Source organism: Hemitrygon akajei, chromosome 4, assembly GCF_048418815.1.
Source record: "Hemitrygon akajei chromosome 4, sHemAka1.3, whole genome shotgun sequence".
Classification (NCBI taxonomy): domain Eukaryota; kingdom Metazoa; phylum Chordata; class Chondrichthyes; order Myliobatiformes; family Dasyatidae; genus Hemitrygon; species Hemitrygon akajei.
The window spans coordinates 145,012,712-145,040,586 of NC_133127.1; the positions used below are offsets into that span (position 1 = coordinate 145,012,712).

At 40.4% G+C, this 27,875-nt stretch overlaps 1 protein-coding gene across 1 annotated transcript in view; it reads left to right on the plus strand.

Annotated features, from left to right (window-relative positions):
• The window catches only part of LOC140726737 (interleukin-1 receptor type 1-like), a 46,810-nt gene extending 20,844 nt beyond the window's left edge, over positions 1-25,966 (plus strand). Inside the window, exons 5-11 of the mRNA XM_073043511.1 lie at positions 8,155-8,323; positions 8,995-9,057; positions 10,647-10,776; positions 13,835-13,983; positions 15,698-15,841; positions 19,224-19,391; positions 25,138-25,966. Of these exons, the coding sequence (XP_072899612.1) occupies positions 8,155-8,323; positions 8,995-9,057; positions 10,647-10,776; positions 13,835-13,983; positions 15,698-15,841; positions 19,224-19,391; positions 25,138-25,484 (1,170 nt within the window). The 3' untranslated portion in view covers positions 25,485-25,966. The remainder of the gene's footprint in view (positions 1-8,154; positions 8,324-8,994; positions 9,058-10,646; positions 10,777-13,834; positions 13,984-15,697; positions 15,842-19,223; positions 19,392-25,137) is intronic.
• Positions 25,967-27,875: the final 1,909 nt, after the last annotated feature.

Genomic DNA, 27,875 nt, shown 5'->3' on the forward strand with positions numbered 1-27,875 from the left:
TGGCTGCCTGTTGATTCCTGCAGATGTCCACAAACAAAGCAGTGGTGCAGCCATTGCTGCCCTTAAAACAAAGCAGAGCATTTTCTTCTTCAATATTTCATAAAATCCCTTTAATTCTTTAAGTGGAAGTATTTTCTGTCATTATACTGATTTTTTTGGGTGTAAAATACAATAGTCGTTGTTCCAGTAAACAACACCCCAGAATGGTTAGAACACAAATTTGTACCAAATGATAAGACCATAAAACATAGGAGCAAAATTAGGCCATTTGGTCCATCCAGTGTGCTCCAGCATTTCATCATGACTGATTTATTATCTGTCTCAATTCCATTCTCCTGACTTCTTAACAACCTGACTAATCAAGAGCCTTTAAATATACTCAGTAACTTGGACTCAACACTGTCCAATTCACTGCCGTCCTTGGCAGTGAATTCCACAGTTTCATCATCCTCTGTCCAAAGAAATTCTTCCTCATCTCTGTTCTAAATGGATGTCCCTCTATTCTGAGACTGTGACTTCTGGTCCTAGACTCCCCCAGTATAGGAAACATCCTCTCCATATCCACTCTAGCTAGGCCTTTCAATAATCGATAGGTTTCAATGAGATCTCCCCTCCACTCAATCTTCTAAACTCCAGAAAGTACAGTGAGAGTCTTCAAACACACCTCACATATTAAACCTTTTGTTCCCAGAATCATTCTTGTGAACCTCCTCTAAACTCCAATGGCAGCACGTCTCTTCTTAGAATATGAGCCCAAATCCGCTTACAATATTCCAAGTATGGTCTGACCAGCATTACATCCTTGCTCTTATATTCTTGACCTCTCGAAATGAATGCTAACATTACATTACATTTGTCTTCCTTACCACTGACGTAGCGTGAAAGTTAACCTTTAAGGGATCCTGCACGAGGACTGTCAAGTCCCTTTGCACCTCTGATTTTTAAATTCTCTCCCCATTTAGAAAATATGCTGCACCTTTATCCATTCTACCAAAGTGCAAGACCATACACTTTCCTGCACTATATTCCATCTGCCATTTCTTTGCCCGTTCTCCCAAACTGTCTAAGTATTTTTGCATACACCCTGCTTCTTCAACACTACCCAGCCTTCCACCAATCCTTGTATCTTTCAACAAGTTTGGTGACAAGCCATCATACAAATCATTGACAAAGAAGCAGTTCCAACGTTGAACCCTTTGGAACACAACTAGTCACTAGCAGCCAATCAGAAAAGGCCCCCTTTACTCTCACTCCGTGCCTCCTGCCAATCAGCCAATCTTCTATCCAGGATAGATTCTTTCCTGTCATTCTGTGGGCTTTTATCTTGTTAAGCAGCCTCATGCATCTCCTTGTCAAAGGCCTTCTGAAAATCCAGGTAAACACTACTCACTGACTCAACTTTGTTTATCTTGCCTGTAAATTCCACAAAGAATTCCAGCAGATTTGTCAGGCAACATTTCCCCTGAGGAAACCATGCTGACTTTGTTCTTCATTATCCAAGTACCCTGAAACTTTATCCTTAGTAAAGGACTCCAACATCTTCTGAACTACTGAAGTCAGGCTAACTGGCATATAATTTCCTTTTTACTGCCTTCTCCTCTTCTTTAAAAATTGGAGTGATATTTACAATTTTACAGTCCTCTGGAACCATTTCAGAATCCAATGATTTTTGGAAGTTCATTACTAATGACTCCACAATCTCTTCAGCCACCCTGGGGTGCATTCCATCTGGTCCAGGTGAACTGGCTACCTTCAGACATTTCAGCCTCTTGAGTACCTTCTGTGGTGAACTAGATATACCTGTCTGACTGCTCCTGTGGCTCCTCCCACAGACCCTGCTGACTGCTCCTGTGGCTCCTCCCACAGACCCCTGTATAAAGGCGACTGTGGGCTGCTGCTCTCCCTCATTTTACCCAGGATGTAGTGCTGTTTATTCTTCCAGTCAATAAAAGCCGATATCTCACTTCCTAAGTCTCAGCGTGAGTTATTGATGGTGCATCACCTTCTCCTTAGTAATAGCAACTACACTCACTTATGCTCCCTGACTCTCTTGAGTTTCTAGCACACTGCTTGTGTCCCCCACAGTGAAGACAGATGCAAAATGCTTATTCAGTTTGTCCACTATTTCTTTGTCCCACATTATTTGGCAGATGTGTGGCTGAGAAACTGGTACAGGGCTTCAGGTTCTTGGATCACTGGGATATTTTCTGGGGGAGGGGTGACCTGCACAGAAGGGACGGGTTGCACGTGAACCAGAGGGGGACCAATATTCTTGTGGAGAGGTTTGTTAGAACTGTTGGGTAGGGTTTAAACTAACTTGGCAGAGGGATGGGAACTGGAATGAAGGGACTTCAGGATAGGACAGATGGTAAAAAAGCAAAGATAGCATGCAGTCAGACTGTCAGGAAAGTTTGAGGATAGGACAAAATTGCAGCCAGCAGGGTGAGGATCAGTGCATTAGGGATGCAGAATCAAAAAGGGTAGCAAATACAGTACTCAAAGTGTTATATCTCAGTGCATGGAATGTAAGAAATAAGGTGGATGATCTTGTTGCACTTCTATAGACTGTTGGGTATGATGGTTTGGCCATCACTGAATCATCGCTAGAGGATGGTTGTAGTTGGGAGTTAAATGTCCGAGGATACACGTTGTATTGGGGGATAGGAAGACAGGCAGAGGGCTTGCATGGTGCTGCTAGTAAAGAATGGCATCAAATCATTAGAAAGATTTGACATAGGTTTGGAAGATGTTGAATCCTTGTGAGTTGAGTTAAGAAACCACAAGGGTAAAAGGACCCTGAAAGCAGTTTTATACAGGCCTCCAAACAGTAGCTGGGATGAGGACTACAGATTACAATGGGAAATAGAAAAGTTGTGTCAAAAGGGCAGTGCTACGACAGTCATGGGAGATTTTAACATGGAGGTAAATTGGGAATATCAAGTTGGTAATGGATTTCAAGAGAATGAATTTGAAGAATGCCTGCAAGATAGCTTTTTAGAGCAGTTTGTTGTTGAGCCTACTAGGGGATCAGCTATACTGGATTGGGTGTTATGTAATGATCCAGAGGCAATTAAGGAGCTGAAGGTAAAAGAACCCTTGGGAGGCAGTGATCACAATATGATGGAGTTCAGCTTGAGATTTGATAGGGAGAAAGTAAAGTCTGATGTAGCAGTATTTCAGTGGAGTAATGGAAATTACAGTGGTATGAAAAAGGAGTTGGCCAGGGTGAATTGGAGTAATGGCGTGTGTTTCTGGGAAAAGTGAGGAAGGTGCAGGATAGATGTATTCCAAAAACAAAGTAATACTCTAATGACAAAATAGTACAACCGTAGCTGACAAGCGACGTCAAGGCAAATATAAAAGCAAAAGGGAAAGCATACAACAAAGCAAAAGTTAGCGGGAAGGTAGAAGATTAGGAAGCTTTTAAAAGCCTACAGAAAGTAACTGAAAAAATCATTAGGAGGGAACTGCTGAAATAATATTAAGCTGGATTGGAAATGCTTTTCAAATATATAAAGAAAATAAAAGAGAGATGACAGTGGATTATAGGACCACTAGTAAATGAGGCTGGAGAAATACTAATGGGGGACAAGGAGATGGTAGTTGAACTAAATGTGTATTTTGCATCGGTCTTCACTGTGGAAGAGACTAGCAGTGTGCCAGGTGTTGAAGGGTGTGAGGGAAGAGAAGTGGGTGCAGTTACTGTTGAAGGGAGAAGGTGCTCAAAAAGCTGAACGACCTAAAGTCACATTAGTTACCCGGATCAGAAGAACTGCATCCTAGGGTTTTGAAAGAAGCAGCAATAGAGAGTGTGGAGGCATTAGTAATGATCTTTCAAGAATCATTGGACTCTGGCAGGGTCCCAGAGGACGGAAAAATTGCAAATGTTACTTCACTCTTTAAGAAAGGAGGAAGGCAGCAGGAAGGAAATTATAGATCAGTTAGCCTGACGTCAGTGGCTGAGAAGATGTTGGGTGTATTTAAGGTGCAGCTTGATAAGTTTTTGATTGGCCATGGTTTCGAGGGTTCTGGGGAGAAGACTGGGAGTGGGGCTGAACCATGCTTGAAATGCAAAGCAGACTCGATGGGCCAAATGGCCGAATTCTGCCCCTATGGCTAATGGCCTTATTGCCACCTCTTCAGCATCATTTCCAGTGTTCCGATACCCACTCTCATCTGCCTTTATACTCTTCATAGATCTGAAAACTTCTGGTATTCTCTATTATACTATTAGCTAGCTTACTTTCCTATTTCATCTTTTTTGTCCTTATGGCTTTTCTCATTGCCTTCTGTTGGATTGCAAATGTTCTTATTTCTCTAACTTCCCACTAATTTTTGTATATTATATGCATTCTCTTTTGCTTTTATACTGCCTTCGACTTCCCCTGTCAGCCACTATTGGCTCATCCTCCCTTTAGACTACTTCTTCATCTTTGAAATGTATCTATCACATGCCTTCTGAAATGCTCCCAAAAAATCCAGCCATTGCTGTTCTGCTATCATCTATGATAGTGACCCCTTCAAATCAATTTTGGCCAGCTCCTCTCTCATGCCTCTGTAATTCCCTTCACTCTACTGTAATACTGATGCCCCTGATTTTTGTATTCTCCATCTTAAACTGCAGGGTGAATTCTATTATATTATGATCACGAGGGGTTCCTTAGGGTCTCTAATCAAATCTGGTTCTTTACACAATACCCAATCCAGAATTGCCTTTCCCCAAGTGGGCTCAACCACAAGCTGCTCTAAAAAGCCATCTCATAGGCAATCTGCAAATTCCATTTATTGGGATCAAGCACCAACCTGATTTTCCCTACCTACCTGCATATTGAAATCCCTCATGACTATTGTAACATTGTCCTTTTGACATTTATATCCTACATCCTGGCTACTGTTTGGAGGTTTGTATTTAACTCCCAACAGGGTCTTTTAACCCCTGCAGTTCCTTAGCTCTACCCACAAGGATTATACATTTTCCAATCCTATGTCACCTCTTTCTAAGGATTTAATTTCATTTTTTTTTACCAACAGAGCAATCCCACCCCGCATACTTTTTGATACAACGTGGATCCTTGGATGTTAAGCTCCCAACTATGATCTTTTCTCAGCCATGACTAAGTGATGCCCACAGTCATGTCTGTTAATTGTTTATTTTGCTACAGGATCATCTACCTTATTCTGTATACAGTGTTCATTCAAATTAGACACCTCCAGTCCTGTATTCATCATCCTTTTTGATTTTGCCCCCATGTTACAATTTAAATCATCCCACCATCTGCGATTTTGCCCTTTACCTGCCTGTCCTTCCTCATTGACTCTCTACACACCTCCAGCTATTTGTACACCAACTGCTCCATCCTCAGTCCTATCATTCCAGTTACCATCCTTCTGCCAAACTTGTTTAAACTCTCTCCAGAAGCTCTAGAGAACCTGTCCCCTCAGGTTCAGGTGTAACCCATCCTTTTTGTACAGGTCATACCTTCCCCAGAAAGGATCCCAATGATCCAGAAATCTGAAGCCCTACTCCCTGCACCACTTCCTGAGCCATTAATTCATCCATGCTATCATCTTATTCCTGCCCTGATTAGAAAATGGTAATGGGAATAATCAGGAGATTACAAGAAGATCCTGCTCTTCTGCTGCTTTGCTAACTCCCTATACACACTGTGCAGGACCTCTTCCCCATTTCTACCTATGTCACTGGTGCCAATGTTCACCACAACCTCTAGCTGCTCACCCTCTGGAGAATATTCTGCAACTGCTCTGAGAAATACTTGTTCCTAGCATCTGGGAAGTAACATATCATTCTGGTGTCTCTTTTGTGTCTGCAACATCTCCCGTCTCTTCCCCTAACTATCGAGCCTTAGAGTCATAGTCATATAAAACTACAGCACAGCAACAGGCTACTTGGCCCATTGCTGAACCATTGAGACTGCCCAGTCCCATGGATCTGCACCTGACTATAGCTCTCCATACCCCTCTCATCCATGTACTTATCCAAACTTCTCTTAAACGATGAAATCAAATTTGCACCCAGCACTTCCACTGGCGACTTGTTCCACATTCTTACTGCCCTCTGAGCGAAGAAGTTTCCCCTCATATTTGCCTTAAACATTTCACCATTCACCCTTAACCCATAACCTCTAATTGTAGTCTCATCCAACCTCAGTGGAAAAAGCCTGCTTGCATTTACCCTATTTATACCTCTCATAATTTCATGTACATTTATCAAATTTCCCCTCAATCTTTTATATCCTAGAGAATAAAGTTCTAACCTATTTAATCTTCCCTTGTAGCTTAGTTCCTCCAATCCTGGCAACATCCTTGTAAACTTTCTCTGTATTCTTTCGATCTTCTTTACATCTTTTCTGTAGGTAGGTGGCCAAAACTGCACACATTACTTCAAATTAGGCCTCGCTAATGTCTTATACAACATCAAAATAGTATCCCAGCTCCTGTACTCAATACATTGTTTATGAAGGTCAAGGTGCCAAAAGCTTTCTTTACGACTCAGTCTACCTGTGATGCCACTTTCAGTGAATTATGGACCTGTATTCCCGGATCCTTTTGTTCTACCAAACTCCTCAGAGCCCTACCATTCACTCTGGTTGGTCCTCCCAAAGTGCAACACTTTACACTTGCCTGCATTAAATTCCATCTGCCATTTCTCAGCCCTTTATTCCGCCGGCCCAGATCCCATTGCAAGCTTTGATAGTCTTCCTCACTGTCCACTTCTCCCGCAATCTTGGTGTCATCTGCCAATTTGCTGAAACAGTTAACCACATTACCGTCCAGATTGTTGATATAAATGACAACAACAATGGACCCAGCACCAATCCCTGCAGCACACCACTAGTCATAGGCCTCCAGTCAGAGTGGCAATGACCTACTACCACTCTCTGTCTTCTCCCACAAAGCCAATTGACCACCTCATCTTGAATGCCAAGCAACTGAACCTTCTTGTCCAACTCCTATGCAGAAACTTGTCAAATGTCTTGCTGAAGTCCATGTTGATAGCATCCACTAACTTGCCTTTTTCAACTTCCCTGGTAATTTCCTTGAAAAACTCTACGATTGGTTAAACATGACCTACCATGCACAAAGCTATGCCAACTACTCCTAATCAGTCTCAGTCTAATCAAATACTCATATATCTTCTTCCTTAGCATACCTTCCAATAACTTTCCTACTACTGATATGAAGCTCAACGGCCTTTAATGCCCTGGTTTATTCTTAGAGCCTTTCTCCAACAGTGGAGCAGCATTAGTATCTCTATTGCTCTAGCTGACTTTACCCTTCCCTGCTGAAACTCACAGCCAGTCACAACGTTACCTGCCAGGCTGCTGCTGTTGTGCCCTGATAGGTCATACCCCTAGTAATATCCAAAGGGTTATACTTGTTACTGAGGAGATCGAGCACAGGTAACCCTACACCAACTGCTTACTCACCTTACTCCACCTGGTGGTCACCCATCTAGTATCTGAAGCCTGCACTTTTGGGTGCAGAGTCACCCTCGGTAAAAGTCTCAGTTTTTTAGCCTCCCGGATGCTCCTGGGTAAATCTAGCTCCAGCTCCAGTTCCTTGGCCTGGTTGGTCAGGAGCTGAGGGTGGGTGCACTTCCTGCAGTTGTGGTCATCAGGGAAACTGTTAGGTATCTTGCAGTCCTTCATTTTATAGAAGAAGCATTCCACTGCGTTAACAATCATCCTACCTGTGCTCATTATACCTTTGGCTCTAACTTCTTAAGCTTAAATTCTACAATCAACGAAACGAATCCAAACGACTCAGCTCTGTTTGCTTCTGCCTGTTCTCAGTAAGGCCTGCCCACTCTAACATAGATGATGAACTGTATTCCACAGGAGGGAGGCTCTGCTTATTTTCTCTGCTATTAGGTTCTTTTCTGATTCTATAAATATGAACTTTCTAATTGGAATATTTTTAAATATCTGTTTCATCATCATTTTGACTAGTTTGTAAATGATAATAATTTGAAAACTTTGCTATAAGCTTAATGTTTTGCTGATTAAATGGCTTAAAATCCCATTGTCAGCATGTTGCATGTGAACTGGAATATAAAAGTTGCAGACCAAAATGAGTTTTGGATACTGGAAAAAAAGGGGCAATATATATTTTAAGTATTGATTCCTTCTTCAGGATTGTAATCCTATTAAAATTGACGATCAGAACTACTACAGTCTTTCTGAAAAACTGCTCATTAAAGATGCAAGCCAAGAAGATGATGGAATGTACACATGTGAACTTGAATTTGTTTACCTTGGCAGGAAGTATAAAGTAACAAAGACAACAGAATTGAAAATAAGTCGTAAGTCAATTGTTAAACTTACAACTCTTCATCCAGTCATGCAAAACACACACATTTTCAATTTGAGACCCCCAGGGTCTCAATATTTAGGAAATATTTGTAAATATTTGGGATGAGAACTTTTATTGTTAAGCATATAAGGACAATGCCTGCACTTAAGTATAGAATGGCATGAGAGAATTGAAGAAAAATATGGCACATGAAATGATTTATCATATGGATGAGTTCACTTAATAGAAAGCTATCAATTTACTTTCCAAACCTCATGGGCGTATAACTCGGAAGGTGTGTAACTAGTTGTATAGCTATTTTTTGTTTCCTGTTAATTATGTGCCTTGCGCACTATATTCAATGTCTTTGTGTTAGTGCCCAATTCCTAAGACTTGTATTTTAAGATTCCACATATGTACCCTAAAGTAATGAACAATATTTATATACTTATCTAAACTTATGAGAAAGAGCACAGTGCACTTGTAGATGGATTAAAATGTAGACAGATCTGAGGATGCGTGATTCCAAAAAATCTTTATAAGCAGAAGAATGATCCATAGCCTATATTGTAAATTAAATTTGTGCCTTATCTAGATCTTTTATGGCTTGCTCTGTACATCTGAGGATTTATGTTGTACATTTCAGACCATGATCCTAACATTTCGAATTGGTTATTTCAGCAGTTAAAGTGATATATCCAGACTTGATAAGTCCGAAAAATAATACAATTGAAGCAAGGCTTGGTAAGAAAATAAGTTTATTCTCAGTGATTTTTTTTTGTAACAAATATTCCTTACGGTGCTTCTACATAAATTTTAAAACTGATTATAAAAAAATCACTAACTTTTCACCCCAGAGATAATTTGATTAAAATACAACAAAAAAACCAACAACAGTATCTGATCATCTGTGTAGGGTAATACTACACTCTCATAAAATAATACTATTTAAAAGACAGTCGACATGGAGGGGAAATGCTTGGAGGAATACATACAAATCAATGGCAAACGGAACTAACTTGGATGGGCACTTTGGTCAGCATGCATGAGTGTGGCTGAAGGGCTTGTGGTCAATGTTGTATTACACTGTAACTTATAACTTTGAACAACATTGTCGTTTAACAGTTAAACTTTGGTCACTCCAAGTGACAACTTTTGGAGGCCATACAGGATAAACAAAAATAATAAACGGGAAATAAATTATAGAATTATCCAATCGCTGTAATACAAGAAGAAACTATTTGACCCATCATATCTATGTTAGCTCTTCACCAGAACAACTCCCTAAAGGCTGATTTATACTTGTGCGTCGCATCGACGCCGTATGGTGACGTTCACCTCTGCAGAAAAGTTACTCACGTGTCGCGGCGATGCAGACCGCAACAACTGTGATTGGTCCGCTTGGTAGCATCACAGTTCCTCCTACGCATTTCCGGTTGCTTCTTCTCCGCCATGTCTGTAGGCTGCGCGTACACCGGTGCGAAATAGATGAACCAAATCGTCAAATCTACCTGCCGACATGCGAAAATGTTTGAATGCATTTCCTCGTCCATGTCTCTCACGAAGAAACTCAGCACAGTGGCATAGAAACCTCACCGCCAAGTAGCATTTTGGCGCACACCCACGCATGCTCGCTACGGCATCGAGCGACGCAGAAGTGGAAATCAGGGTTACAGCGTAGGCTGTGGCATCGCCAGTATGCACAAGTATAAATCAGCCATAATCCTACCCAATGGGCCCCTTCTCTGTACCTTGATTTTTTTTTCTTACACAGTGTATTGCTCTAATTCCCTCTTGAAAATCATTGAATTATTGATAAAATGGAAGTAGCCTGTGAAGTTATGGCATAAAAAGGCTACCCAACCTGGTTGGAAGTATTTAAACTCATGGCTTTAAAAAGTCCAAAGTGGCAGCTGGTAAATATTTAAAAGGAATTAACTATTAATTGTGTATCCTATACTGAAATTGCAATGTAGGTGTTGTCTTCAGAAACAATCACTTTAGTACTGCATAATTTGCAATTTTAGGTGTCAATTTCGTATTTAAGAAAAAAGATTATTGATGGCAACTGTTTAAGTAATAGCATTTATTAATCTGCATTAGTATGTGATTAATTAAACTTATGTTGTTTTCATCATCCAAAAGTAATTGTCAAAATTTTTACCATCATATCCTTAAGATATTATTGATAAAACTTGCAGTTTTAGCAAACTTACCGAAGAAATATCACACATGCAGTGATATTTGGGAGTTACCTCTTAAAGCTGAAACTGGAAAATGCTTTTCTGAGTTATTTTCCTTCATACTGTTTGGTTTTATGATTTGTTGTACAGGTTCAGAGCTGGAAGTGACCTGTGAAGCTTATTTGGGATCTGGTAGACTGCAATTTACTAAGCTTTTCTGGCGAGTGAATACGATGAAGATTCCCACAGATGAATCCAGAATTAAGCAAGGGCATATATTGTGAGTTTAACTTTCAATAGTTGGCTAATATGAAAGTTTGATGAAAGTGGATACCAAAACATTTTAAAATATTTGTCTATTCATTTCCTTATCATAAAAATACATTGCTGAATTTATGCCATACTCTGATTGATTTCTCCTGTATCCATTCATGCAACAAAGTAATAAAAAGGTATAAATTAATGCCAAATAAATAATTAAGGTTCTTTTCTCTCCTTAGCCATACAGATAGAGTTTCCAGGCAGGGCTACGTCTAAATGGGATCTAAGAGACAACAGAGGTTGGATTGCCCTGCTGGAAGTTGAGATGATCTTTTGGCTTGAATTGGCAATCAGAGCCTTGGAAAGTTGTGCTTCCCTTCACCCTCTGGATGTGTCATGTACAGGGCAGTGCCTTTAGGAAACATTCCAGTTTAAAGTGTAAACACAGTTCTATCTTGGCAGGCAGACATTAAAAATAATTTGAAATTCAAAGTAAATTTATTATCAAAGTATGTCTATGTCACCATATACCCCAAGGTTTGTTTTCTTGTAGTCATTCACAGAAGAGCAAAGAAATACAATAGAACCCATGAATGACTGCACTGAAACAAAGACTGACAAGAAACCAATCTGCAAAAGAATACAAACTGTGCAAATAGAGAATAAAAAAAATAAACAATACAGTTGTAAAGCTCTCGAAAGAGAGCACGTTGGTTGTGTTCAATGATCAGTTTTGTGGTGAATGAAGTTGTCTACTGTGGTTCAGGAGCCTGCCGGTTCAATGTGAATAACTATTGCTGAAACTGATGTATGGAACCTAAACCTCCTGTGCCTCCTTCTCGATGGTAGCAGTGAGAAGAGAGCATGGCCTAGATGGTGGTGGTTCTTGAAGATGGATGCGGCATCCCTGTGGTATTGCACATTCTAGATGTGCTTAGTGGTGGGGAGGGCTTTTCATATGATGAACTGGTCTGTATCCATCAATTTTTTGTAGACTAATCCGCCTTGGGCACTGGTGTTTCCATTTTAGGCCATGTTGCAATAAGTTAGGATACTCTCCACTGTGCATTCATAGAAGTTTGTCAAAGTTTTTGATGATATGCCAAATCTGTGCAAACTGCTAATAAAGTAGAGATGCTGCCATGCTTTCTTTTAAATAGCCAGGACAGATCCTGTAATATGACACTGTCCAACTAATTTAAATATGGTATTGGACCTGAATGTTGCCTCATAGTCATAAGTATAAAGTGACATAGTCTTGTGCTGCACCTGTGCTGATGGTGATTGTGGAGGAGTTGAGTCGCCAATCTGTACTAACTGAGGTCTGCAACTGAGGAAATTGAGGATCCAGTTGCACAAGAAGGTGCCAAGGCCAAGGTCTAGGAGCTTATTGATTAGTCTTGAGAGGGTGATAGTGTTAAATGCTGAGGTGTAATCAATGAAGAGCAACCTGGTGCAAGCATCTTCACTGTGTAATTATTCCAGAGTTGATTGAAGAGATCACGAAATGGCACCTGCTGTTGACCTGTTGTGATCACAGGTAAATTGGAGCAGATCCCAGTTGCTCCCCAGGCAGGAGTTGATATACTTCCTGAGCAACCTTTCAACTTACTTCATCACAATGGATGATGTAAGTACTACTGGATGATAGTTATTGAGGCAGGTTACCACTTTCATCTTGGCATCTTTAGGCATCCTGAGAATGTATTAGCGGTTAAAACTACTGTTTTATTGCATCAGCTGAAATTCTATTTTGTTTAGAGTCATACAGTCAGGGAACTGTACAGCGCCGAAATAGGCCTCATGGCCCAATGCCTCCATGCTGATCTTTTTACCTGTCTACATTAATCCTATTTACCCAGATCATGTCTATATCCTTTTACAGATTGATTATTTATGTGTCAGTTGAAATGCCTCTTAAATGTATCCATATCTTATTTCACCACTTCTTCTGGCAGTGCATTCCAGATATCAAAACATTTCCATGTAAAAAAAACCTTTATCCTCAGATCCCTTTTAAAACTCTTACCCATCTCCATAAACCTATGCTCTCCGGTTTTTGATATCCCTGCAATGTGGAAAAGATTTGAACCATCTACCCTATTTATGTCCATCTCTCAGCCTCCTCCACTCAAGGGAAAACAAATTCTGCCCACACAGACTCCCCCTTTAACTAAGGTCCTCAACCCAGGCAACATCCTAGTAGTTCTGTTCTGCACTCTCTCCAGTACAGTTGGATCCTTCCTTTCGTGTGTAACCAGTAAAGCACATCATACTCCAAATGCAGCACAACCAGCGTTCAGTAAATTTGCAACATTATATTCCAACTCTCGAACCTGACCAGTGTAAGCCAACATTCCACATGCCTTCTACACCATCCCATCAACTTATGAAGGAGAAGATCAACATTATTTGCCATATAAATTCAGATATATTCGGAAATTGCTGTTGTGTGTTGGCACCACTTGCAATGGAAAATAATAATATTCAACAGTTATACAGAATAAAGAGTTATATAAAAATAAAGTTAGCAGTACAGACATGGAATAAAATGTGCATAAATACCAGCATGTATTTACAACATAAGCAGCATTATAAAAAGTGGTTTAAAGTGTTTATAATGCGGTGTAGTGACTGAGATAATAGATAAAGGGGTGTTGAGGGAGGGAAGGGAAGCTAGAATGGTTAATCAGATGAACTGCCTGGGGGGGAAGAAACTTTTCAGAGAGTGAAAAATTTGTTTTAATAGGCTGAGAGTGCTTTCTGGAAGGGAGCTACTGGAAAAAGTAGTTTGCTGGGTGGGTATTGTCCACATTGATTCTGCCTGCCAATTTCTTTGTCCTGGACATGTACAGTGATGGTAGATTGCAGCTAACGATCTTTTCTACTGTCTTGACCGTTTGCTGTAGTTTTCATGTACTGTGTAGAACAATTCAAAGGTAACATTGCAATTCAAATACAATGTTATTTTTAAAACAACAAACACCAAAAGTTAGATTAGTTGGGTTTCCTAACAGCAAAGGGAAGTTGTAATTTGCCTTGACAAAATCCTTACTTTAATTGTATTGTTTTCACAGCCGTAAAGAAGGAACTGGTCATGAGGTAGTTGTGATGAGAACCCTGTTTATTTCCAAGATCACTGAAGAAGACTTTCAAACAAAATTTGATTGTTTTGCAAGCAATCTACAAGGAAAGAGAGGGGCTTTTGTAAAAATTTCACGCCAATGTAAGAACTTTCTTTTAAAATAAGAATAATTTGCAATATTTTGTTAATGAATGAAGCAAATAGTATTTGCATATGTGACATTTAAGTCTTGGGACACTATTAAGGTCTGCTTTTATTTATTGAGAGCTTCTTGCGTAGAGATTAATATCTGTTGAGTGGTCCAAAAACAGATACTCTATTAACTCAAAAGGAATTTAATTCATTTTTGCTTGTGAAACAAACGTCAACCGTGTCTGTTGTTCTATTTGGCTTATCTTATGTCCTCAGTGTCTTGCCAAAATCAATTATTGTTAAAAAGACATTAAGTTGAAGTGGTGACTGAAGTAATTGAAGTAACATGGAATTTTTTGGATAGCTTTATTGATTAGCTGAATTTTATTCAATTCTCTCCATGTATTATTTTGAAGCTTCTTTAAGTATTCTGAAGGAGTACATTCTCTGCACATTGCTCAATGCTGAATTCCTATTGTTAGTATTGATCCTTTTCTGTTAAACCAGCATTGACAAATGAGTCAGTGGCAGCATCTCTGTTGCTGAATTGGTTTGTTTTGCGTAACTAGATTTCCTCTATATTCAATCCCATCCAGAACCTGTTACATCAATCAAAAGTAGTCCTAGCGTGTCTCTGCATTGCTCAATTCTGGCTGGCGCCTTTTGAGTCAGAATTCATTAGGTTAAGTTCTGCTCCAGAAATCTGAGCCTGTTAACTAGGGTGATAAATCATACAATGGTGCATTATCAGAAGTGCTGCTGTTTCTAGTGGGGCGTCTGTAAAATATTCCATGCCACCACTTGAAAATGAGCAGGAAGGCATCCTAACTGTTTTTAATCATCATCACTATCATTAAAATAGATTAGCTGGTGGTATATCTTGTTTCTCCGAGCAGGTTGTTCCTGCTTTATGTTACGATAGCAACTACATTTGTAGCTAGTTATCTCTCACCAGAATCCTGAATATTGTAGCAACTTGCTCACTTCTGTACTGAAAACGTTGCAATCAAGACCAATACACTGATTGCGTGCTTAACTTGCACGTTTAATTTCAATGTTTGATGTAAAGATGTAAATTGACACCCAGATTTTCCACATCAACAGTTCCTAATCTATCATCATCAACCCACACGCAAAGTAGGCTTTATATTTCAAATATTTGTTCACCCATTCAACAAATCTATGTACCTGAAACCTCTTTGCATCTTCTTATGATTTACAATTCCACCTCAGTTGTACTGTTAGAAAACTTAGAAATGTTACTTCCTGTTCTGTTATCCGATTCTTTGGCATATCTTTTAAATAGTTTAATTAGTTATCTTTGCCGAACCTCACTAGAAGGTGATTATAGATGTGTATTTCCTTACTTTCTATCTGTCAACTAATTGTCAGTCCAAGCAAGTATTTTACCCCCGATCCAACATGATTTTATTTCATACACTATCATCGTACTTGAGATTTATTCAAAGGATTTTTGATAATTCAAATGTACCATCACGTTCTCCTTTACTTCCCCAAAAAACTCTGAATTTTCCAAACATGATTTCCCTTTCGTAAATCCATAGTGACTTTGTCTAATTCCATCACATCCTATACAATAGGCTGGAAGTTTTCTATTTACTGATATTAGGCTAAACAGCTTTCTTAGTCTCTGGCCCAAGTAAGGAAATTTAATGTATTATTCAAATACTCTGACAGTTAAATTCTTTCTTTCTTTTTCTAGCAGCAGATTGGATATCTGATGCAATTAAAATCTTAATTCCACTGATATTTGGGTTTCTAGCCTGTGCAACAGTATATGTTATTTTCAAGGTTGATATTGTCCTTTGGTACAGAGATTCATTTGAATCCCATAAAGTCATTAATGGTAAGTACAATATTATTTTTTATTTACCTTCTTTGTTCACTTCAGATTTTAAACAGTGAAAATGTCATAAGTATGAGAAATTAAGAGGCATTATACATCTAACACAGAATATCATGCTGTTTCCCTTTACTACTACCATTTTATTGACATTCCTATCTTTTCCATTCAGTTATATCCAGTAGATTATCCATTGGTTATTTTATAACTATATTAATTTTTTATGTGAACGGATTGTTAGCTCGTCTCCCAGCTTCTTACCAGGGAACCAACAAAATAGTCGGGGAATTATCACTCCATTTCCGTGAACACAGTTCCCCAGCCAGATATGGAGTAAAAACATCTATGCAAGATGGCGGCGCGACGCAGCACGCAGCGGCCACTCCAGGAATGAATATCTGTTATCTGTAAGTAGGGGCCGTGTACAATCCTGATTTGATGGAGACTGACGTGTGAAGCACGGAGGAACATTTGGTGAAACTTTTGAAATGCCTGTTTCGCTGCCGCTGCTACTGTGCGATCGGAAAAACCTCCTGGAGGAAGGCCCCGAATCCTTGGCTTTGCCTGTTGCTTGGCGGCCGGGGTCAAAGCGCTTGGCAGAGATGGTGCTCGGTGTCGGAGGACTGGTCAGAGGCTTGAAGTTTTCGGACGGACTCGGAGTTGGCTGTGGTCGGATCTCCCAGAGTGCTGTATCGGCAAGCTGCGGCGCTGGAGGTTCATGGCAGGAAGAGTTTTTCTTCCTTCTACCGTCTGCGTGAGATGATGGGCTGTCGGGACTTTGAGACCTTTCTTTTAAACCGTGCCATGGACTGCTCTTTATCAGATTACGGTATTGCTTTGCACTGTTGAAACTATGTGTTATAATTATGTGGTCTTTGTCAGTTAGTCTTTTATCAATTATAGTATTGTCTGCACTGTTGAAACTATATGTAACTTTGTGATTTTGTGTAGGTCTTGTAGCTTTAGGTTTGTCTGTTGGGTTTGTAGTTCCTTTCCGGGAAACATGCTAAGATGGTAGTGCGATATCGATACGCAGCAGCCTCTCCGGACTCTGGATTGGGGATTACCAAATGTTATGGGGTTTTTCTTGTGTGGTCTGTTTTGTGCTTTTTCGTGATATCATTCCGGAGAACATTGTCTCATTTTTAAACTGCATTGTATTTGTGGTTTATAAATGACAATAAACTGAATCTGAATCTGAAATACTTGAATACCTCAGCAGGCCAAGTATATCTCAGGCATGACAAGCAGTAATTGTTTCAGGTCTGGGTCTCTTCATCAGAACAGAAAAACAGAAACAAGTTAGTCTAAATATCATAGAAGGTGTGGAAAAGTGACTGTGGAACCAAGCAGCATGATGGGATTATTTTAATCAAAAAGCCTGCAGTAGATCAAAAGGGTGATTCATCACTACATACTGAAACACGTGCTGGTCTTGATACCAGTACTCTCTTCATGTAAATGAATATAATCACTTCAGGTAGGTTTCTTTATGAAAACGCTGATCTAACCTTAACATTAAACATAATGGTAATAAACATAAATTCTGCATATTAAGTATCATGCCATATTACACGATGTTATGTAGTCTCAGTTATATCTACTTTATGGCCAGCATTTCACTCATACTATGTTTAATATAAAAATATTGCATTTATTTCATTGGAGGAACTAGAGATTTAGTGAATACTTTCCAGAGCACCTTCACTCAATGGGGGTGGGTGGCAGTTGGGATGACGGCAACCTTCACAATTCAAGTGCTTGTCACTTTAAGTCTCCATCCTATTTCCACTGACTTTGCTGTCTATTGCTTCCTTTTTGCTCCAGTGATGCCCAATGTAAGCTCAAGGAACAGCACCTCAAATTAGCATGTTAATCAAATGAAACAGCCACTTTCCTTGGCTGTGTAAGTCTAGGGAAGACACTCTCAAGTCCTGCCAAACTCGTGAGATTGAGACAACTCGTCCCAACCCAAACCCCGGTTTGTGTGGAAGCTGTGTAATTTGCTACCCTGTTACAAATTAATGCCACAAATAACAGACAGTACACTGCATACGATTAAAGGAATTGTATTTATGAATCTTAACTAAAGGGTTAGTAAAGAATAACAAAAAGAAAAGGGCCCATTTTAATTAAACAGTCAAATGTGCACAAGTTGGAGCTCATCTTGAACTTCTGTCAGTCGTGTGCTGGGCCCTCAGTCAGCGTGAACACCCGCATCACCTTTGGAACATCACTCGCAATCCATCTCGAACAAACGGGCCTACCATCAGATCGTATGCTATGTCCGGTTCTCCCCAGCGTCTCCTCTCTTCATCTCCTCTTGAACAAAAGCTCAAGACCAACCTTATTGTCCCTCACCTAGAAAAACCTCCCGCTAATTGATGGCACACTTTGCACATCATCCCTTATCTTCAACAATAACCCAAACAGGCTGACAGAAGAACAGGGCTGCTAAATGAAATACCTACAGCATAACAGTAAAGATATGAACCAGGCAGGGCATCACACAAGCAATTAACAAAATGCTCATTTTCTCACTTCTGTACTTTTGCTGAAAAGGCTTGATCCCAAGTTGTTGATTCAGTTTCTCTCTGCACTCATGCTGCGCGACCTGCTGAGTGTTTTCAGCTTTCTCTGCTTTAGTTTTAGATTTGCAGCAACTGTTCTTTTCTTTTGCTCCAATTATACAATATCACTTGGGTTTAGGGACTAACTCATTTGTGTCTAACATCACTGATTCGTTTATTCAATGGCTAGTATAGCCTGAGTTTAGGATAATATAGAATAAGTAGTTTTATATAAATTTTGACTTATTGTACATCGAACATAGAGCAATCCAGGATAAAATCTTTCAGCTCACAATGTCTGTGGTGACCATGATGTCAATTTGAACTGCACATTACAGGTACATGGTCTACAGGGGGCAGCACAGTAGTATGGCAGATAGTGCATTGCTTTGCTGTTCTCGCTGTAAGATTGGGGTTCGAGATCCCATCAGTGTTTGTAAGGAGTTTGTACTTCTCCCTGTGACTGTCTGGGTTTCCTCTGGGGACTCTGCTTTCCTCCCACATTCCAAAGGAGTTTGTACGTCTCCCTGTGACCGCATGGGTTTCCTCTGGGGACTCTGCTTTCCTCCCACATTCCAAAGGAGTTTGTACGTCTCCCTGTGACTGTATGGGTTTCCTCTGGGGACTCTGCTTTCCTCCCACATTCCAAAGATGTATGGTTAGGGCTGGTGAGTTGTAGGCTGCTCAGCACAATGCTTGCTGATCTGATTTGTATCAAATGATACATCTCATTTTATGTTTCGATGTGCATGTGACAAATAAAACTAATCTTAATCTTAAATCCCTCTGTTCTCTGCTTGCTCATACCCCTACAGATGGTAAGAAGTTTGACGCATATGTAATCTATCCCAGATCTGCGAGCAAAGGTCAAAAAGAAAACTATAAAGCAAAGTACTTTGCTGTTCACATTTTACCAAAAGTACTTGAAGAAAAATATGGATACAAACTGTTTATTTATGGCAGAGATGATCTCCCCGGCCAGGGTAAGAAACCTAACATTGGGAATGACTAACAATGTAGTTAAAGTATCTGAATTTTACTTGTAAGGAAGAGAATGTTGTCAGGTTTTCTTTCTAGTCAGTTGTATTAAAGAAAAATGTATTCTAGCCATTAACTGAATCAAAATAACAATGAAAAATAGAAACTTTGATTTAAATTTACATTGTACTAAAACCTATTTATCTAAATCTACAAATAGCACTGATTGCTTAAATCACAGTAAAATGATTAAAGTGATGTGGGACAGACCAATCAAGTCAACTGCATCCTCTTCAAAATATAACACACAGGTTACACAGTGATGAACTGAATAGAAAAAAATATTGGGCAGATTTCCCTCAGAAGCCCTAGATCTTGAATGTTTCACTTATTTTAAACAACTTGACTTGGGTCAGGTCCTCAGAGTGTTGAATGTGCAAAGCTCTGTATTGTTTGCTTCTATCTTTTTCTGTCTGGTATTCTCTATTTCTGGATATATACAGTAGTAACAGTTCAATTGCCTTTTTTATATGTGCTCAGAATTATCAGTGTATTGAATTTAGAAAGGTGCATAAACTTCTTTAAACTTTATTCATATCTATTTCAGAAATATACATAAAGAACAATTTCTTAATGCACTATTTTGTACTTCAATTTTTTTGTCATTAGTTGGATAATTGTCGTTGAGTTGCCTGTTTACATTCTCCTCACTGCATCCTTTAGTCAGATGCCATTACCTCATATTTGGAGGTTTGTGGATTCCTGTTGCATTTGTATTTAAATTTCTAGGCTGCTGCACTGAATACACTGTTTGAAATAACTTCAAAGAGACTTCAAACTATCTAATCTATTGATACAATTATCGTTATTGGCCTTGCCAATATTTTTCTGTCATGAAGCAGAGTTAAAATTGGTTATCTGTCAATATCACATAGTCCTTTCAGACACTGCTGTGCGTACATACTGACCTTCTGGGATTCCCAAGGGACACTCATCAATAGCTGTGATGCTGAAGGGGTTGAGGGATAGGCTCGGTAGGGAGTCCGAGCTGCACACAGAGTCAGGTCCAGAAAGTCGCCTGCTGTGTTGGAAATCCACCAGAGGTCCCTGTGTGTAGAGCTGTCAGGGTGTGGAGGAGGACAGGGGGAGTGTGTTTGTCTATGGTGCTGGAAAGAGGGACTAGGGGAACCTTACCAGATTGAAGGCCCCTTGTCTCTATCTGGTGGCGCCGTTTTCCTGGGCGCCGTGAGTATTTGATGCGTGGGTGTTCAGCTGCTCCACAGTAAGCGCACAAGTTGTTTCTCCACTGACACTCATGCCCTTGGGGGAATAAGGGAGCTCTCCCTAACTGAATTGCTGAGGGGGTCTTGCAGCCTCCAATGGTTCTGGGAAAAACTGAAGTTCTGGCTGATGATCTCGCAGGTCATTCCATAAGACACTCATCAACACAGAGGGCCAGAGTGACGAAACTTTCGAGGTTGGTGGGCATCTCCTGGGTAGACAGCAAATATTTCAAGCACTCCAAGAAGCTGTTAAGTTAATAGGCTAGCAGTGCTTCCACATTCCAGCCAAACCCCGCTGTGAGGGTCTTGAATTTCGTGGTGTAATCCAGCACGGAGCGTGAACCTTGATGCAGGAGAAGAATCCGATCCACTGCCTCTCATCCACTTCCCAAATAGTTGGAAACCTGGTGGATCTCAGCGGTGAAACCCTCATACTGATTGCAAATGGTAGGTACATTGTCCCATTTAGTGGTAATCTAGTTAAGAGCTCATTCAGTCTAGAGAGGAATATTAAAGGCAATCTTGGCTTGGTCTATAACATACAGGTGCTCTTGGTAAGATGCACTGGAACGGGAAGAGTAGCATTGGATTGAGGATCTGCCGAAGTGTTGGGGCACCGGAATCTAGGGTTGTGAGGGAGGGGGTAGACTGGTGTGGGATTGCTGTATCAAGATTGAGAGTTAATTGAGAGCAGTGAGCATGTGGTCAATGGTTTCCCACTGCTTCTGGCTTGTGTGCTCAAGTTGACGAAGGACTTCCTATAGGGAATCACAAACAAGAGAAAATCTACAGACGCTGGAAATCCAAGCAACCCACACAAAATGCTGCAGGAACTCAGCAGGCCAGGCGGCATCTATGGAAAAACCTACAGTTAATGTTTCGGCTGAGACCCTTCGGCGGGACTAGAGAAAAAAGATGAGGAGTAGATTTAAAAGGTGGAGGCAGGGAGAGAGAAATACAAGGTGATAGTTGAAACCGGGATGGGGAGGGATGAAGTAAGGAGCAGGGAAGTTGACTGGTGAGAGAGATACAGGCTGGAGAAGGGGAGTCTGATGGGAGAGCATGGAAGAAAGGGGGGGAGGAACATGAGAGTGAGGCAATGGGCAGGCAAAGAGGTAAGGTGAAATGGGGAATGGTGAAGAAGGGGGGGCATTCCCAGAAGTTTGAGAAATTGATGCTCATGTCATCAGGTTGGAGGCTACCCAGACAGAATATAAGGTGTTGTTCCTCCAACCTGCGTGTGGGCTCATTACGACAGTGAAGGAGGCCACGGATTGACATATCGGCATGGGAATAGGAAGTGGAATTTAAATGGATGGCCACTGGGAGATCCCTCTTCTTCTGGCAGACGACTTCTGGTTGGATCTGCACATGCAGGCTCCTCCCAGTCTCCACCCAGCTGTCAGGTGTCGCTTGCCCCTCATTTCCAACTCATAACCAGACCCAACCAGCTCCCCTCCACCACCACTCTCCTCTGTCTAGTGGAACTTGTCCTCACTCTTAATAATTTCTCCTTTGGCTCCTCTCATTTCCTTCAAAGAGTGTTGCTGTTTTGTGCCTGAATGAAGGGTGCTATGTAAATGCTTTGATGTACCATCATACCTAAGAACCATGCAGAAGGGTCTCCTTTAAAGCAGGTATTTCACTGAGGTTGTGAGAGACTAAACTAGAGGCCATAGGGTACGGGTGAAACGTGAAATACTTAAAGGCAGAATGAGGCAGAACCTCTTCACTCCAACGGTGGTGCAAGTGTGGAATGAGCTGCCAGCAGAGGCGGTGGATATGGGATTGACTGCAACATTTAAGAGAAGCTTTGATTGGTACATGGATAGGAGGTGTTGGAGGGCTATGATCCAGCTGTGGGTTGATGGGACTAAGTAGAATAATAGTTCAGCATAGACTAAAAGGGCTGAAGGGCCTGTTTCTGTGCTGTGGTGCTCTATGATTCTCTAATTACAGGTAACAATAAAGAAACATCTTACTAATCGTGTATCAGTATATAGAGCAGACTTAATGCCTTCATTTTGAACTTGCAGTGGGTGGAGGAAATTTGTCCTTGCTGAGTTGTAAGTTGTTCAAATTCTTTTGCTGTTTTGATGAGACTTAAAACAGGTAGGCCTAGCAGTTGGTCAGATTTACCGCTGGAAGCTCTTCAAACTTCAATTCATATTCAAATTATTGGTTTACGTGTCTATTTCTTAAGGATTCTTGCATGTAGAGCTGTTGAGGGGGATGACCAGGTTAATTGTTTAGCAAAAAAAAAGCTGTTAAAAGTTCAGCTGTGGAAATAGACCTTCCACTTAGCAAATCAGAAGCAAAGGGGTGGGGTTAAGAATTAAGGGCAAGACTTGTGGGATAATGGGCATAAGGGAGACACCTTTACAGAATACATAGAACTGTTGGCTTGATGGGAGAAGGGGATAAAACAAGAAGGGAAGGGTTTACATTGATCTGGCCAGACTATGCTTAATTATTCTTTGTATCTTGTTGGAAAACACCACTCTGGGTTGTGTATGTCTTGCTATCACTATGAAACAGTTGAACATGTTCTGTTACAGTGTGAAGCATATTAGGTTGAAAGAAATCAGATGCAGGTTTCACTACAGTCTTTGGGATTTCTTAGTTTTCATTTAAAAACTTTTAAGTTATGGAAGTAACTTAAATTTCATTCACAATATTGTCATTCATTAGTTACAATCTATAGGGCTTTTAGAAATAATTTAATATTAATTTGATAAAGAATTGGTACGGGTTTTAGACGATTTACCAATTCTCCACACGCCATTCCACTCCAGCTGGTGGTGGTAATAGACCTTTTGTTGGACTGCCAACCACCATTGAAAGTCAGAAGAAGAAACTGAGGGAAGATGCGTTAAGTTATTCCCTCAGCTTTTTTTTGAGGAAATAGCCCCGATCTGATTCTTCTTGCAAATATAACATTCTGATATTATTTCCATGAATCTATTTTTCCATTATCATCAATGCCTTTAAATTTTTGAGAACAGTGATCATGGTACTCCATGCAAGCCTTGTCACAAATAAAATGTTACTTTTCAATTCTAGAAATTGCACTTGGAACCTTGCTTGCCTTTTTTAAAAACAGGGACTTCTTGATTGGTTTTGTTACTTTTGGTGATTTGTGTACTTGCAGTTGTAGAACTCTTCTCTCTTAAATCTTCCATCACACAGAAATCACATAGTTTTTCCTTAGCTGGTGAGTCAATGTTCACCTGTGTTGAATAAACAGGGCATGGAATACTTTCTGAGTTAGAATTGACGTGAAGAAAGTTTCTGCTGATCAAGCAACTCCACTGACCAAGCTGGTTATATCCCAAAGAACATTTAATTAACTTGCAGCAGTTGGTAAGAGAAAGAACTGGAAGAACACTGAATATTAGCATCCAAAAGATAACTCCAAAATTGGCATAAAACATGCATCGAAATAGATGATGGGTGTCATTTCTCTGATGTCTGCAAACTGCAGCGGCTGATTGATGAAGTGGAATGAACTGGAGGAAGGGGAATGTGCCTTTGCCAGTAGCAGTTCACTGCTTAAAGTGGAGCGAGAGAGACCATTTCAGTTCCTTCTCAATCTGTACTAAAGTAACAAAATAAAAGTTATTAACCATTTCAGACCCTTCTGTTGTACCACAGAACACAGTCGGTTAGACTACAAGAAGAGATGTAGGAACTGAGTGGAGAACAGGTCAGTCAGTTCATGTTGTAAGGGACGCCTGTGATGTCTGTTTTGACTGTGACTTCAATTCACCTGCGCGTCATTCCATTTTTGTGGAATAGTGAAGGATGAAGTAAGGCGTGGGAAACTTCTGACGGAGAGTGTTCAGTAAACACACATTGTACACACACACACTCTCTCTCTCTCTCTCTCGCTCCCTCCCCCCCTTGTTATTCTGCTGCTGTTGTGCTGAGTGTATGCACTTCAATGGGCGCTAAAGCATATGGATTTATGGTGCCTTTCCTGCCATACACGGTGGAATATTCCATTTCTTTAGTAATGGAGATGTGTAAATGTTGTTTGTACACTGTATTTAAGGTAGATCTGTTTATTTTGTAATATGCTTGTTAGGCAGAGAGATTGAGCTGCCAGTTGTTCACACTGGGCAAAATACTACATAGCTATAATTGGTGTCTTTCAGTAGATATCGTTTTGTAAATATTAGCAGTTTTTTTTGCTATTTTCACTCATTTTTGCAAGTTAGTTTTTTGACGCAGCTAATAAACAACCTTGCATGAAAGTTCTAAGCAACTCCAGCCATTTTTCTTTGGTCATAACCCACATGTTGTATCAAAATTGATTGGACAATTTATCGCCCATGGGAATTTAGAACCATTATGATGAAAAGGGTCAAGTTTCCCCGATAGATTCTGTGTACCGTCAAGTAACAATCTGTTCACTTGAAGCTCATAGTCTTTTATAATAACTTTTATCTATGTTTTATATTTACAGCTGCAACTGAAGTGATTGAAAATAATATACGGAGCAGCAGGAGACTGATTATCATTTTGACTCAAATGACTTCAGCTGATGACCAGGCATACTCTGGATTTGAACGCCAAATTGGATTATATAAGGCTTTAATTGAGAATGAAATTAAAGTAATTCTAATTGAGTTTGAGAAATTTGAATGCTTGAGTGGCTTTCCAGAATCCATAAGACACCTCATTCAAAGAAATGGTACCGTTAAATGGAAATCAGATGAAACAAATAAACTTGATGCAGTTTGCTCGAGATTTTGGAAGCAAGTGAGATACAAAATGCCAGCAAGAAAGAAGACGCTGGCTGGATCTGTTTGATTCTACAAGGCACAAAATGAAGGAAAAACACAGTCTGTGTTTTATTCTTAGTTTTATGCCCTACTAATTGAACTGATATGGACTTCAGTGTTTGCAACTTCTAATGTTCCCAATTTCCAACAGTGTTACATTAACTTTGGAGATAGGATTTATGCATTTTTTGCAGTTTTTAAACTGTCCTTCTCTACATTGTTATGATGACATATGGAAAGGTAAACATTTGTCAGTTGGATTTTTAATGGGGATCCTTACCCATCAGAGCCATTTGTTGGAAAAAGACTTGCACCTGTCCTGTTATTTTCTAGTCTGGTGACATTAATGATTCCAGATCTGTGGACTCTGTGTGCAGTGTCCCATATATTTGTAGCAAGGATATGTAAATTGAAAAGTTTGGCCACTATCATTGCATTTCAATTCTTCAAGATCTTGTTTATGATATAACCATTGATTCTTTCAGTCTAAACTAAAATTATGTAAAAGTTCTTGGTTTTAGTTTTATTTTATAAAATATAGTTTGAGAGATCCTCTGCATTGACTAGAACATAGAACATAGAAATCTACAGCATGTTACAGGCCCTTTGGCCCACAATGTTGTGCTGACCATGTAACCTACTCTAGAAACTGCCTAGAATTTCCCTAGCACATAGCCCTCTATTTCTCAAAGCTCCATGTACCTATCTAAGAGGCTCTAAGAAAACCCTATTGTATCCACTGCTAGCCGTGCATTCCATGCTCACACCATTCTTTATGTGGAAAAACTTACTCCTGACATCCCCTTGCTACCTATTTCCAAGCACCTTAAAACTATGCCCCCTCATGTTAGCCATTTCAGTCTTGGGAAAAAGCCTCTGTCTATCCTCACGATTTTAAGGCCCTCTTCATCTTATACACCTCTATCAGGTCACCTCTCATCCACTGTCACTCCAAGGAGGAAGTCAAGTTCACTCAACCTATTCTCATAAGGTACGCCCTCCAATCCAGGCAGCATCCCTGTAAATCTACTCTGCACTCTCCCTATAGTATCCACATGACCAGAAATGAAGTGGTGACTACCGGCTGATTTCTTCACAGTTTTGACCGACTCTATTTGTGCAAGTGTTATAAGTTAATAACAGAAACAAGGAGGAGACATTCCGACAGCCCAATCAGTGGCAGGAACAGGTCACAGCAACGAGGTTTCTCGCAGGTCGGCAACACTTGTTTAAAAGTACAGAAGGGACAAGCAGGGTGGCCATTGTTGGGAGGAGGCCAATGGTGAGAGTAGAGGTGTCAGGCTTTAGTTCAAAGGATGCTTCAGCTCAGAAGAGTCATTGGGTCTGGGTAAGCTTCTGTTAAGGTTCCTTTTTTTCTCTCTTACTGTACCTAGTGTAGTAAATGGCCATTGTGTGTACTTCATGCTGGATGTTGGAGTCCAGGGAGATCCAGAGAGAACTATATCTGCATGAAGTGCATCCAGCTGCAGCTCCTTGAAAACCATGTTGGGGATCTGGAGCTGTAGCTGGATGACCTTTGGCTTGTACAGGAGAGTGAGGAGATAATCGATCGGGTACAGGGAAGTAGTGACCCCAAAGTTGCAGGAGACGAGTAGCTTGGTTTCTGTCAGGAGAAATGGAAATATGAATAGACAGCACAGAGCACAACTGTGGCCATTCCCCTCAATAAGTATACCATTTTGGATACGGTTATGGGGGATGACCTCCCAGGGGAATGCCATAGAAACCAGATTACTGGCATTGAACATAGATCCATGGTGAAGAAGGGAAAGAGATGAGAAGAGGTGAGTGGTAGTGATTGAGGACTCCATAGTGAGGGGAACAGACAGGAGATTCTGTGGATATGAATGGGACAACCGAATGGTATGCTGCTTCCTAAGTGCCAGGGTCAGGGACGTCTCGGATCACATTGGCAGTATTTTGGAGAGGGAGGGAGAGCAGCAAGATGTTTTAAAACATGTTGGTACAAATTACATAGGAAGTAAAAGCAAAGAGGTCCTGAAAAGAGAATTTGGAGAGCTAGGCAGAAAGCTGAGAAGCAGGACTAACTGGATAGTAATTTCTGTGTTATTGACTGTGCCACATGCCAATGAGGGTAGAAAAAAGATGATTTGGCAAATTAGTGCATGGTTGAGAAGCTGGTGCAATGCACAGGGCTTCAGGTTCTTGGATCATTGGGATCTCTTCTGGGAAAAGGTATGACCTGTACAAAAGTGATGGGTTGCACCTGAACCTGAGGGGTACCAATATTCTCGTGGGCAGGTTTGTTAGAGCTGTTGGGAGTGTTTGGGCTCAGAATGGGATGGATGGTAAAAAAGCAAAGATAGTGTGCAGTCAGACTGTCAGGAAGGGTAGGCAGATGATAGGACACAAAAGCAGCTGGCAGGGTGAGTATCAG